The sequence below is a fragment of the Podarcis pityusensis genome, assembly GCF_964106645.2.
Source record: "Podarcis pityusensis genome assembly, chromosome: 14".
Taxonomy (NCBI): Eukaryota; Metazoa; Chordata; class Lepidosauria; order Squamata; family Lacertidae; genus Podarcis; species Podarcis pityusensis.
The window spans coordinates 43,469,741-43,484,307 of NC_138039.1; the positions used below are offsets into that span (position 1 = coordinate 43,469,741).

Below are 14,567 nucleotides of genomic sequence, written 5' to 3' on the forward strand. Positions count from 1 at the left end.
AAAAACAATCAGTTATAAATAGGAAACCTATCAAGTTCAGTTCTCTTGCACATTTTAAATTACATTTGCACAGGTGATTTCTCAGGGACAATGTATCATCCTAAGTATACTGAGCTTCCAAAATTCGTAAGGAAGTGACAAGTGTAACTTACTCCATGCTGGTTCTCCATATGTCAGGGCTACAGACATATGGCAAATGTCATACATTGGGAGCAATGGCAAATCAATGCAGGTAGCATCTACAGTACAACAACAGTAGAAATCCCATTAAGGCAGGCATCCCCAACCTTCGGCCCTCCAGATGTTTTGGACTACAATTCCCATCATCCCTGACCACTGGTCCTGTTAGCTAGGGATCATCGGAGTTGTAGACCTAAACATCTGGAGGGCTGAGGGTTGGGGGTTCCTGCATTAAGGGATTCTCCAACAACAAGTTCCTTGCTTTGGGCTAAAGAAGGGCCTATCTCCATGTTTCTGATTTAGAACTAAAGAACCAGACTGAAAGCCTAAGAAAGCTCCCTTGTGGATGTGCCTTCAGCAGCTCATTTTAAGATTACAGCTCAGTTCAAACAGCTAAATTGTCAAATTACAGTTCACAGAGCAGCTCACTTACATTCCAATCAAAGTAGATACTGCATGCTGACTTGTTTTTTACTTGCACTACTGCACAAACAGGCATTGTTTATTTGTAGAATCAAGCATGCATTATGGAGCATTGATGCTAGGGTAGCCGTATCAAAATTAGGGGATACAATGGAATCAAGGTGCTTTCACTTGGGAATTAAAACAGCTTGTTTTATAGCAACATAATGTTTTGGAAAAATAGATAATCTTCTAGATAGAATAAGCCACAGCAGGCAATCAGAGTTTTGGCACATAAGTGCATTATTAGCAAAGATTATAAAGAATCTACAGACATTCAACATCACATGCAAGGGTACAGCATGAATGTGCTTTTGACTGAAGTACTGTCAACTATAAGAATTTAAGTTGACCCACAAAACATTGAAAGTGTCACCTTCAGCACTTTATAGTGGGGCCAAGTATGACAGAAATTAAACGTATGAGTAGTTGGATATGTTTTTAAAAAAACAAAAAAACTTGCAAGTCAGCTAACACCCACCAGCATCTCTGCATTCTTCTTTTGTTCAAACAAAGCCACTGAGCCTTCTTCAACCAGCTTCTTCTGAGAACGTTTTTGAACTTCATAGTCTGTTGGGTCTTCATTCTCATCGTGTTCATTTTTCACTTTGTCTTGTTTATTCTTGCATTTGAAACTTTCATGATCTCTATGTAAATAATTTTCAATACTAGTCAGTTGGGAGCTTTGTTCACAAATATTTGGTTGCTTAGAGTCTTTGTTTAAGCGCTTAAGTTCATTTCTGTGCAAACTATCAGGTGCCTGTGTTACAGTCACTTTTATATTTTCAGGTATTTTGGACTGATCCCACGGTGGATTTGAACAGTCTGGGATGTTGTTTTCGCTAGTGATTGTTTTGTCCTTATGTTTATCTGTGCAAACTACTTCATCAGTGCTACTGAAATCAGAACATTGCTTGGCAATACCTTTCTTTACTACTTGAGATTTATGGGAACAACCAGAAATCACAGATTCTAATTTATCTGCCAGTTCAGATTTATAATCTTCTTTGCTACATGATTGGTTTGTATAGGTTAATGGACTTTTATTTCTATTGACAGGAGACGGCTGAAATGTGTTTTGGACTACTTCATTAGGCTCTGCTAGCAGGAGTTTTCTTCTTGCTTGGGATTTTGGAGATAACTTCATTTCAACATCATATCTAAATGAATTCAAAGGGGTTGCTGGTGTTTTACCTCTTGTTTTTTGGTTGTCTTCCAAGAAAGTCAATTTTGAACTAGAGAAGGAATCCGAAAATATTCCCTTTCCTTTCTTCAGTAGGCCGTCCTCTTCACAGGAAGTGTGAAAAGTCTTTGGATTAACTGAACTAATTTCATGGACATTAAACACTGGATGACTAACATGAGACACGGGTGGATCACAGTGAATCAGGTGTTGGGCAATCCTTGCTATGACCTCCTGCCGCTCTTGAAGTAAGGAGCTTATCAGAGGGTTAGTTTCCTCTACGGTTTGGCGAGAGCACTGGTTCATTGGAACATAGGCATCAGACAATGGTGTTTCTGGTATTATTCGAGGTTTTCCAACATTGCTATTTTCTGATGAAGGAAGTTCTGAATTAGCAGTAGAAGAAGAGAACAATTCTCTTCCTTTCTTCTGCAAGCCCTCCTCTTCGTACGCACAACGTGCAACTTTTGAGTTAACCAAACCTGCATCATTTGTGTTGAATGGCCGCCCTATGGTGGGCGACGTTGCTGGATCACAGTGAATCAGATGTTGGGCAATTCTTGCTATAACTTCATGCCGCTCTTGGAGTAAGCAGCCTATCAAAGGAATAGACTCTCCTAATGTCTGGCGGGAAGAGTAGCCATTATGTACGTGGGAGTCAGCTAAACAAATTGATTTTAACACTCTCTCTGACGGTTCCTGCGGTAATCTCTTGCTGTCAACAGAAGCCGTGTAGCACTGAACTTTAGACTCCGATGCCCCAAAGTCAGACACAGGCCCAGTTGGTGGATAAAGTTTCATATTTTTAACAGCTGTACTAAACTCAGGGCCTTTTCTCACACCAAGCAAACCTTCAGTCCTCATTATTCTGCCACAAGCACGCTGTGAGGCGGGCACAGTGCATTGCTCTGCCTTGATGGAATCACAGTGCTGATGTACATTATGATCCTCTATCCCCTTTTCATAAAATCCAAGGTTGGTGTGAATACTGCAGGTCAGGACTGGATAGTTAGATTGTCTAGGCAAAGACTGGACACTGACTTTCAAGGCCACGTTGTGAGAAACGTTGGGAACAGGGAAAAAATGCTCAGTTGGGGTCTGGGAAAATGTCCACTGAAGATCCACATGTGCTGCACTTACTCTGAAAAATTAGAAAACATATGGGATTTTAAATGCAAACCAATTCTTTTTACACAATCCAATATAGTCGTGGGGAGAGGGTTTCTCAGCTCTCAGCAGACATATATTTTCTTTAAATAAAGAACCTCAATTTTATCCCAAAGTAGGTCATACGAAGAAACACAACTGGAAAAATCATTGCTTCTCTCTAATCACCAGATGTCTGCTAAGTGAGAGGTAATGTCTCATTAAGGCCTACCTGTAGAGTATATTACGAGGGACTGCTCCATGTGATACACTCAGCCAAGCACTTAACTGAGAAAAGAACACAAAAGAGCGGACAGCCAACAGGAGGGTCTTCTCTTCAATGAATCGATCACCACTTCTAAAAATACATAAAATATAAACGAACATCTGTTGATTAAAAAACATTATATGGAAAAGAAAGCAAAGCGTTAGTTTGGCTTTGATTAGATTATCCAAAAAGAGTGAAAATACCCTCCCATTCACACTTTTGCTACAATAATTCCCTTCATAAAGGGATTCTTTTGCATCTTGCAAGAACTGCACAAGGAATCAGAATTATTAAAAGCCAAAAGTTATGAGTAGCAAAATCAAGCCTGCTTTCCAACTTCTACTGTACCTACTGGTACAAAATATATAATTAAAAACTAAGGTAAGAAATTAAGCACACAGTCTCATCAAGAATAGAGAACCTTGTGGATTCACTGAAATCTATTCTAATCACTCACAATCCATTAGCACACAAAGCTGGAATGCACTATTTGTAAAGTCAATGAGTATGTAAAATTACAGAAAAGTAAAAATCAACTTCAATTTAATATTTTCAAAAGAAACAATCTGACAAAATGTTTCAAAAGAAACAATCTGACAAAATGTAACTAATGCCCAAACCAAATAAATGAAAACATACACACTAGCCTGTTGTAGACTTAAGATTCTATTATATTATGTATTTCCCCAACCCTCATATATAAACTTACTGTCGTGGAACTGGCTCCAAAATCCACCTTTCTAGTAACAATGCATCTTGCTTGATTGCAGGGTCATTTAAGTCATTTCCTTCCGTAGTAGACCCTTCATCACTATAACAACAGTCTGGAAGTAGCATAACTTCTATCATGATCGGAATATTGTTCTTCCACAACAACGTAACCTCGGACCTAGTGCGCCTAGCTTGACGACACTTGCAAAAAAATTGAGAAAGCAGTATATTAGATTTAAATCTGCTTCTTATGTACAAGACGCACTTCTGTAAGATACAAAGTTTATAATGTGTTTTTGAAAAGGTCACACAGCTTGGCAAAGCTCTTCTTGAGCTATTTCCAATTCATCCAGTTTCCACTTCATCCTTGATTAAAGCATGCAAGTTTCTATGGCCAACGGTACCCAAGAGGGTAACATGGCCAGAATCAAACGCTACAGCTTTCTAAATTCAATGACTTGCTTAAGTTTTAAAAAAGTGATTAAACTAGCTCATATCCAATAAATGATAAGCGCTGAACTCAAAAGCATTAGGAATACAGTCATATTTGCTCAACAACATGGCCATTGTATATCTCCACTGTATATTTGATTTTTGGTACTCCTTCAGTTCCTGATATTCTACAGCCTCTTAACTATTTGAACGTTAGGACATTAGAACAGTTTACTCCCTAATCAAAAGATGCAAATTAGAATGTTCTGTTCTAAATTTCTCTCCTGCAAGTTGGGGGAGCCACTATACACTAATTCTGCATAGCATGCAACATCTACAAGTCCCACCAGTGGTTAAAACAGATAAATCTTATCAGAACACCAACCAATAGTTGACTATTGTGCTTTAAGAAAACTAGGGATTCTAGCATTTTATTGAATGACAAACACTGATAAGACTTAAGCAAAGTGTCATTGTACTATATAGGTGGTCTTTTTAAAGCGTTAAATACAACACACACAGTACTATACACCATTTGCAATTTAATTTATGGGAAGAACTACTTTAAACAGTAGAAGAGTCTATTGATCATTATACCTGGGCCAATTTGTCACTGCATTCATGTTTAGTTGTTATGGGCTGACTTGATTGCGCTGGAGGGCAGTGGAAGCCTTCGGTCCTACCCTTCACAGAATATTCTGGTGTTCTACCTTCAGTAATCAGCAAGGCTAAGTTGACGAGGAATTCCTCTGCTTCATATTCGAAGTATTCGTCCAGAGTGTCTAAGAGAGACCAAAACGTCCACTTATATAAGAATACCAATATGCATAATAGTTCAAAACCTATTTTTTGTTACATACACACACTTTACTTTGACAAAATTCAATCATATTTTTAATTTTAAAATTATAGTATGCAAACTTCATCATCAAACTGGAACATAACACTCTTTTTGCACATCACAAAATCAGAAATTGTATTCTAAACGTCCTTCTAAATTTTGCCACTAGTTCCAACAAAGGCCAGGCAACTTTCTGTATTCCAGTGCTGATTGGCTACACAGAAGCAGCCTTTCCGCTGGACTGACAGGGAAGTATACAGGGCCAATGTAAAAAATGAAATTTGTACAGCTGTATGAAATAGTTCCCACAATATCATTTCTGCCATCTAAATTTTCAGTCTTCTCATGCTTGCATATGCACAACAGTGGCTATCAGAATATTCTGAATAATGCTAAGGTGTGCAGATGGGAACTAATGGGAGGGAAAACTAAGGTGGAGAGCAGTAAAATTCACAAATCAGCCCAAACTCATTGACATTAAACTGAGAGATTGAAAGGAGGGACATGACAACCAGGTGACAAGTAGGGCAGAAAAGGAGGAAGGGACACAAAGATATAGAAATGCAGATTTTAAAGAATCTCATCACCTGGATAGTTCATTTCTTGGTATATACTAAGAAGTTATTATAAAATCATCTTGGGGGCAGAAGAGAGGGCTGCCCATAGACACCAAAGAGAAACCACAAATACCCTTTAAAAAGATCCCAAAATGGAGAAGAAACCCAAAGCAGGTCAACAAGACCAAACCCAATCAGTTGGTACAAAATGCTGACTAATGAATAAAATTAAAAGGAACATGGGGGGGGGTGGAATGGCATTTTTGGGACTCTGAACAGGAGCACTCAGCACAGCAAATAGTCTGCTGCTCAGCCCCCACTCGTTTACAATGATTTTTATTATGAATGTTTTAAAATCTTTTGTTCCTAAAAATGTTTCAAAGAAGTATATACTTCAAAAGGTTTCTCTGAAGAACTTTTACTGAAACCTGGTATTTCTGATCCCTCAAAAAAATTACTATATTTTGCTGGATTAAATTGAAGTGGCAAAAAACCCAACCCCTTCTAGCCAGGAACAGCAAAATTTATTTTAGTAACACATGGCAACTTTGAAAAACCAAGCACAATTTTATAACTTCTCCTGAAAACTGCCTTTGCTTCTTACATCTGAGAGGCATGGAATGTGTGACTATGATACTCTTTGATTTTATGTCATCTTACCATTTCATGAGGGAAAGTTTTGCTTTAGAAACCAATCTCACTTTGCTTGATGAAACCTTTCAGTGTTAACTTTTCCCTTGTTCAATTCTGCTTTTTGAGCAGGGTGGATAAAAATAAAAGATTTTTTTAAAAAATCAAAAAAATCAGATTTTTTTATTTACAGTAAACTGGATTTTTTAAATTTAAATTAGATTTTTTAAAAAATTTAAATCGGATTTTTAAAACAAAATGCTTTGGGAAGAAAAATCTTTGTAAAGAAAGTTTTCTATTTAGGTTACATTATAGTCCAAAGGCTATTCATCAGGAAATAAGGATTTGTTTTAAGTTTTTCATGTGTGCTAAGTTGTGTTTTTTTAAAGTTTAACCACATCAGTTAACAAACATGGATACATATGCTATAATGTTATTGCTTTAGTTAAATAAATTGTTTAAATCGTTATTAAGGAAATGATTATTTTTCTCCTTCCAATAAAGTACAGCAGAAAAGTTGTCCAAATATAAACAATTAACTTATTAAACCTCACAATAATTTCATAATTATCTGTCTTATGTATTTCTAATAGTATAACCAAATCAGTGTTGTTTGATATAACGGTAAAAACTACTCTGAAAATTTATTATTCCAAAAATGAAACCTTTATCTGGTTGTAAATATTAAGATTATACCAGCAAGAATGAATCTTTCTGTAAAAAAAAATTGTTGAAATCAAGTCTTACTGACCAGTAATTTAAATCAAGTCTTACTGGCTAGCGATTTAAATCATGATTTAAACTGATTTGATTTAAATCAAATCCACCCTGTTTTTGAGCAAAGTTTTATAAATTTAGAGAACTATCTCTGCACAGTAAAGTGCAGCAAGTTACATTGTTAAAAACCTAGGCCCAATAAATACTACTGTACTAAGTTTTACAGAAGCATTAATTCCACAGACTGGAGATTTGTATTTGTATCAGTTTGTTTACAATCTGTCTTTTTTCTTCATCAAAAGATTCCAGGGCGGTATACAAAAATGTCAGTGTAATCATGTATAATTGAAGCACAACTGAAAAAGCCTGCAAACACCCCATTCTGTCCCACCTCTTTTTGTGATATTTTTGTGATGTTTTCAGGTCACTTCCAGGTTCGGTGCAATGCGCGGTCACGCACATATTGAACATGCAGAAATGGGGGGGGGGGTTGCCTGTATGTGCATTATTGTACATATTGTTTTATTGAATAATTACTTTGCAAAATTCGGATAAATTCAAATCTCAAAAGACACCAGTGTTTTGATTTGTGTGTTGGTTTGAGAAGTGAAAATTAGATAGTTTCTCATTAAAATGTAAATAAAATCTAATTTCTTCACCATCCCTAGTTCCATGTTAAGTCGGGGGGGGGCAGAAAGCATTAGACTAAATAATTAATATTCACTGGGCAAGAATCAGTACATCAGCTTTAAAAAATTACTTTTGGATAAGTTTTGAAGGGCTTCCACTCCTATATTACAGAAGAATTTTTTAAAAGCAGCTTTGAATAATGAACACCTCTTGTGCCAAGCAAGATTTACAAGGAGCACACAGAATACGCATTGTTACAGCACAAGTCCAGTCTAAACTAGTATAAAGAATTAAAATTCACCAACTCTCAGTAGATAAAGCAGCAGCTGGCAGTGCTCTTCATAAATTACACTTACTTGATTCCAGCAGATGCATAATGTAACAAATTCCCTTGTTTTATGCTTCTATCACAGAACTCCCCATTGTGAAAAACTGCAGGCCTCATTTGCATTCTGCTTCAGTGGTACTGTGTCCAAGCATTTTTAAAGATTACAACGTTTAAAATGTAAGTTTATGTTTCACAATGGTTTAGTTACAGCAAAGAACAAACCCATCTACCACCCACTTTAGCTGAATTACCAAAGGTCAAGCAGAGTAAATAGCAAAAATAAAAAAACCAACAACCCTATTTCCATTTAACTTATATAAGGAAATGTTTTAAGACTTGCATCTTTAGAAAACATTGAGCAACAAGGAGGAAACCCAAAACAGTAGTTCAGGTTTTAGAAACTCAGGCATTTGAATAGTTACTCAACAACCGAGGTAAGTTTACTGAAACCTATAGCTGAAGGCTGAAACTTTGTTCAAGAGATGTTCTAGAATTTAGTTTCAGGGAAGAGGAATGTAAGAAAGGAGACCAGAGCAGCAAAAGACTTCAAATTTGCTTGTGCCTTTCTAGTGTTCTGTTTCCTTGGAATAGTCAATGAAGACTGAGGTTTCTTTAGGATATATGGTTTTATTTACACACATATACAACCTGAGCATACAATGGAAGAGCTCACAACGTTAACATTTCAACAGATATTGCCTCCCTATTAGGTTTCCAAGAACCCAGGAGCTACAGCTTTGGGTCCCACGCAGATGAAGACAAGCCTCTGGCTATTGTTCTTCATCCTAGGAAGATGTGACACCCAGCTAGGTTAGGTGGGCTAGCTCTTTAAGATGCTAAGAACAGGTACTTAGCTGAGCTGCTAAGGCCATTATCTTAACAAAGGAACTAGTTTGACTGCTTCAGCAGGTTTCCTCTTACAGGTTCTTCACTCACAAATACAGGATCAAAGATTTGGAAAGGATCCATGGGTATCATCAAGACTGACCCTATAACTAGTGAAGTTTTTAAACGGACAGAATCTCTGAATGGTAAGCAAGGAATTCATTGACTGCATGGAAACTCACAACTAGAACATAGGAAGTGGCCTTCCAATTTTTGTTCTACCATTTATGTAGAACAAGTTTGGACTGAAGGAATTTAGAAAGGAGCTGGTGCCTCCCCTAGCAACTGTGAGACAAAATGAGACAAAAATATACGTTTTGCCCATTTTTACAACACCATGTTATTCATTAATGTCAAAAGCAAGCAGCTTCCATAACATCAAGGTACAGAAAATAAAATATGCTGGTACAATTGGACAAATCCATTTCCCTTTGAGTGACTTTGTAGGGGAAAGAGAGAGGGATGAACCAAGTCCACCTGCCCCCCAAAAACCCTTTGAATTGTGTCTTCATGATTATTTGTATTCAGGGTAATATTGGGGTGGCTGGAAAACAATGCCATTTTCAATACTGACTGTGCCTACAAAAGTTTTGGGGTGGTCATACTGCTTTGTTTTCAACTGGTGAAATCCTCCAATTGTCCATACCACTGTTGTTTTTTTCCAGGTGTGTGTGTGTCCCCTGCTTCTGTTACACTACAATGCAAGAGTGGCCCTCCAGATAGCAATAATGCAGGAATATTGAGGAAGTATTGCAGAAATAATCAAGTGGAATGATGTATGAACAGCATAGTATAAAACTACCACTAATGCACTATTATTGCATCAATGACATGTTGCAGAATACACCCGTCAAAAAAATACCGGTCCGTAGGGGCCCTCATGCAACATAAAAAAATTAAAGCTGGTGTTCAAAATAGGATGATACCCAAAACAAGGAATTGCACCCCTTTGGTTCCAATTACAACAAATATTAAGTCAAGCTTTGTCCAAGATGCCATGCACACTCTAAGATACTAAAATTGACATTTCTATTTAGCAAGATCTAAATCACAAACAGGTCTCAGCAATTCAACAGGACTTGTAAAATAACTATTGATTATTTCAAGAACCCGTGATTTTCTAAGCTTCAATCAAACATGCCAATTATAGTCATAAAAAGAAAATATTTTTTTCCACCTGCCGGTATAAACAACAGCAGGACATTCTAATACAAAGGTAGCATAAGCATTGTCACAATTATGATCAAGGCAGTGGGATCTTACAGAGATTTATAGTACAAAGGCAACTACCATAGTCCAACTAACTAAAAAAATTCACATACTTTGCAATATTTACATGTCGGGATTTTGTCAGGCGATTATTCTGGTTCAAAATAATTCAGAATATAAAATAGTTTGCAAATGAGTAAAGCTAGAACTTGCCCAATGCTTCTGTCTTTTGCTAGCAGTTATACAATGGAGTTATTAGAGATTCATGCAGATACCCACCCAATCAGGCACTTGCCAAAAGAGTGATTTTAAAAACTTTCCATTAAAACAAAGCTCTATGAAAAATATCACAACATTTAAAACAAAGGGCAACAATTTGACAATATACTCCCTCGACAGTACTTGGAAATTGAGGTGGATTTCATAAAGAAGTTCAATGGGCAGAAGAGGATATTGGATAACATTGCAAGAGATTCAACCTTGGAAGGCACTGGTTGTGAGCTCAGCTTTGGTAAAATACCTATGTTTTGTAATCAGGTCATCAGACACGTTGAGTCCCCGACAGAGTGATCAGCTACAACTAATGAAACTTGAGAAGGTCTATTTTAAATTCTGTAACTTTAGACTATCAGTAAACATACACAAGTTCAAAGTCAGCACAGCTTAAGCTCATATCCCAGGATAGAGTGTTTTCAGTACAGTATGTTTTACGGAACTGTATTACAGATCCAGTTTTTAAGCAGGTGGTAAAATATTCCCACAGAAATTTTATCGATTTGATTCTAAGAACAACTTTTACTTTCTTGATTAGGTGAAAGTTATAGTCTTTCCATGGTCTATATATAGATATATATATGGCTAAAATGTTAACCCATATATGGTAGAAACTTTAAGCATATCTACTTGACTGTCCCAGGAGTCAATGGAGCTGCCGTCAGGTAAACATACTGAGAACAGAATACTAATGTGCATAAACATCAAACTAACAGACAAGGGAGTCCTTTACATAAGTATCATTTAACCAGTGGTCAACGACTCATACATTTGGTGAATATATACTCAGTGCTTTTTTTCTTTAAAAAAAAAAAATGTTTAGGGGTACTCTCATTTTCCTACTCATACTGAAATACTGCCCCACAATGAGGCCAAACTTAGATTCACAAAATGTTTAGGGGTATGCGTACCCCTGCGTCCTCCCAGGAAAAAGCACTGTTTATACTTATTTATAGCATTTGTTTATTACAACAATTTTACTCCAAAGAGGACACGGTGTGATTTGCAACCCAAAACCCTAAAATCCAGATTGTAAACACACAGACACACAAGAGTACATGAAACAGTACTTAAAAGGAGATAATTGCATGAAATATAGCATTATCTGGAGCCACACAATGTGCAGGCTGATCTCCCAAGGTATATTCGCACAGCTCTGACCTAGTTTCACCCATTATCCCAGGGAGTTATCCCAGTTGCAAGCCTCTCCTGAGGGGAGGTTATTGTTGCATGTGTATTTTGTAACAGCCTGTACTGTGTATTCTTAGAACATATTTTTTGAGGGCCAGGATTCACAGCTCAAAATATACAACTTCAGCGTTAGTCCCACCCCCACTCCCTTGCAATCAAAACAGTTTAACAGCTGCATGGCTTTTCTAATCAAGTGCTGCATTCTTCCAGCCCTGAATAGGGAAAAGGAAAGGAGACCCAGGAACAATGCTGATATCAGATTTAATAAGGAAGCATTAACATTGGGGGGCCTCTGTTCCTAATCACTACTCAAGAAACTACTCAAAAGGTTTCATATAAAAATTGGATTGAATTAATATTAACGCAGACAATGGCCTAAGTCTTTTTCTTTTAGGTCTTTTGCTGCCAATGACTGCTTTCCTATGACTATCAGGTTGGGCCTAAATGCAAGGCTGTTCTACATCATCACATTCTTACACATAAGACTCTGAACATAGGAACAGATTTGATGACTACAGATTCAACTGACAGTGGGAACCTCTTGTTTTGTGTGTGCTGCTGCTTCGCTCCCCTCCAAACTATGCTTGTTTCTCAAGGCTTAATACTGAGGAAAAAAATACAACATACTGTGGTAAAATAGATTCCAGTGCCTTGTTCCCTAGAAGCCTCTAGCTCAGGTATGGGAAACTTTTGGCCATCTAGATGTTGCTGAACTACAAAGCTGATCATCCCATGCCATTATTCATGTGTGCTGGATGGAACTGATAGGAGCTGCAGTACAGCAGCTCCTGATTTGCATTAGCTTCTTGGGACAAGGGCTTAAAAGAATAGCAGGCCCAACAACAGTAGCAGTACCACCACCAAAGAAGCCACAAAGGATGAGGGCATCAATCCCCTGTGTCTCATCAGTCTGATTCCTGGGTGAGAGGCAGAAACAACCAAAAGGGGAGGAATGCACTTAACCCAGTTTATCAGTAAAAGGTGGAGTGACCTAGGGAGAGGATGGAAGCTATTCATGGACACATACTCAGAATACATAATGGATGATTACGGAACGGGTGCCAGTGTTGGAGGCATTTCTTTTGGGAGGGTCGTTATTCAGGGTTCTGGGTATTCAGGATGTACCTGGGTAGAGGTAGTAGAAGGGTCAGATTCCCTTTCTTCAGGGGGTAAGGTAGAGTAGTCAGTCAGATAACCATATGTCAGGAGTGCTCTGATGGTGTTTCCTGCTTGGCAGGGGGTTGGACTCGATGGCCCTTGTGGTCTCTTCCAACTCTATGATTCTATGATTCTAAGATGTAATTGAATACAAGGCCATGGAAGCACTTCTACAAACCTAGCCTATGCATGTCATTGTGATAGAGGACTCAATCCCAGAAGCCCCAGTACAACCCAAGCCTCCCCTGCTCCATCAGACAAAAAGCCTGCTAGAGTGGGCTGAAACCTTTTAACTGAAAAGGCACGTGGTTGTCTCTGAAGAGTTTGCAACTGGGCCAACTGACTCCAATCTGCTGCTCTTATACGGGGCTCAAACTTAAGTTTGTTGCTAAAGCAACATTTGGGTTCTGCTTTCCTATAGCCTTGTTGCAGTGGAGGTCTGTGGTTGTAGGACAGGGAGGCCTACAGGTACAGCAACTGGACATAGGTATGGGAAGGTCTAGATGACTACAAAGTGTCTCTTCTACCAGCCCTATCTGTATCTCACAGGTATCTGGGTTGCGGCATCTATGGCAAGGTGATATTGCTTTCAAATGCCAGGCCAATTCATAGCAAGATCTTGCTCATCTGTGACATTTTTATATAGATGAGGAAGCTGATGTGGATGGATGGGCTGGGTGGAGCTGATCTGATTCAGCTTTGCCCACCCAAGTACTCGGTGCAACATCAACCTTGGCTACAGGGGAGGGTGGAGGAAGTTGTTGTGGTCCATAACATTTCCATATTGCTCACCATAAAACCTCTCCACCCTGTGCCACACCTATCTTAACCTCTGCACATTGAATACTGGTCTTAAACAACATAGCTTAACATAAATTGCAGGTTTCGGATGATGGACTGAGGGAACCAGATCCTACAGATATCAGAATATTCAAATACAATGAGAGAAGTCAAGCAACGTTACAATTGACTGCACTGCTAGTTGGCAGATACTGGACGTACCGTATTTTTCGCTCTATAAGACGCACCAGACCACAAGCCGCACCTAGTTTTTGGAGGAGGAAAACAAGAAAAAAAATATTCTGAATCTCAGAAGCCAGAACAGCAAGAGGGATTGCTGCGCAGTGAAAGCAGCAATTCCTCTTGCTGTTCTGGCTTCTGGGATAGCTGCGCAGCCTGCATTCATTCCATAAGACGCACACACATTTCCCCTTACTTTTTAGGAGGGAAAAAGTGAGTCTTATATAGCAAAAAATACGGTATATATTGATCTCTCCCATTTGATGAGATTCTGGCCAATTAGGTGGCTTGACATAATCAGCCCCACTGCCAGCCCTGTATTTCCAACTAGATGTCTGCTTCACATGGTCATAGGGATGAAAAGAAAACTTCTGTGGTAATCTATCCCAAAACCTCTCTTGCAGCCAAAATGGATAGTGGGGTACCATCCTCCTGGATGCGTATAGAGCTGAGAGTATCCCATCCCAAAAGGGGAGGGCCACACAGGGACACATTAGGGCTGCTAGTGGCAAAAGATTAGTTGGTACCCATTTTTGACACCTTTGAGTGTCCACCAATACACTGGCCCTGTGGTAAGCTCCAGTTCCAAGAATGCAAAAGCCCTTCTTCAATTGGTTAACTGCATTCCCCCCCTTTCCCCCGGAGGATAATCATGGAGGGGAAAGAGCCCCAAAGAAATTTATGAAATAAAGCACTGAGATGCTTCTGATATTACTGTGAAATGTATATAAAGGACTGCCTCTCTG

At 38.5% G+C, this 14,567-nt stretch overlaps 1 protein-coding gene across 1 annotated transcript in view; it reads right to left on the bottom strand.

The window, feature by feature from the left end:
* Positions 1–14,567, bottom strand: part of ATOSA (atos homolog A) — a 48,675-nt gene that overhangs the window by 12,577 nt on the left and 21,531 nt on the right. The window contains exons 2-5 of the mRNA XM_080980328.1: positions 4,980–5,164; positions 3,949–4,151; positions 3,204–3,329; positions 1,124–2,966 (exon numbers count right to left, since the gene is read on the bottom strand). Coding sequence (XP_080836454.1) covers positions 1,124–2,966; positions 3,204–3,329; positions 3,949–4,151; positions 4,980–5,164 — 2,357 coding nt within the window. The remainder of the gene's footprint in view (positions 1–1,123; positions 2,967–3,203; positions 3,330–3,948; positions 4,152–4,979; positions 5,165–14,567) is intronic.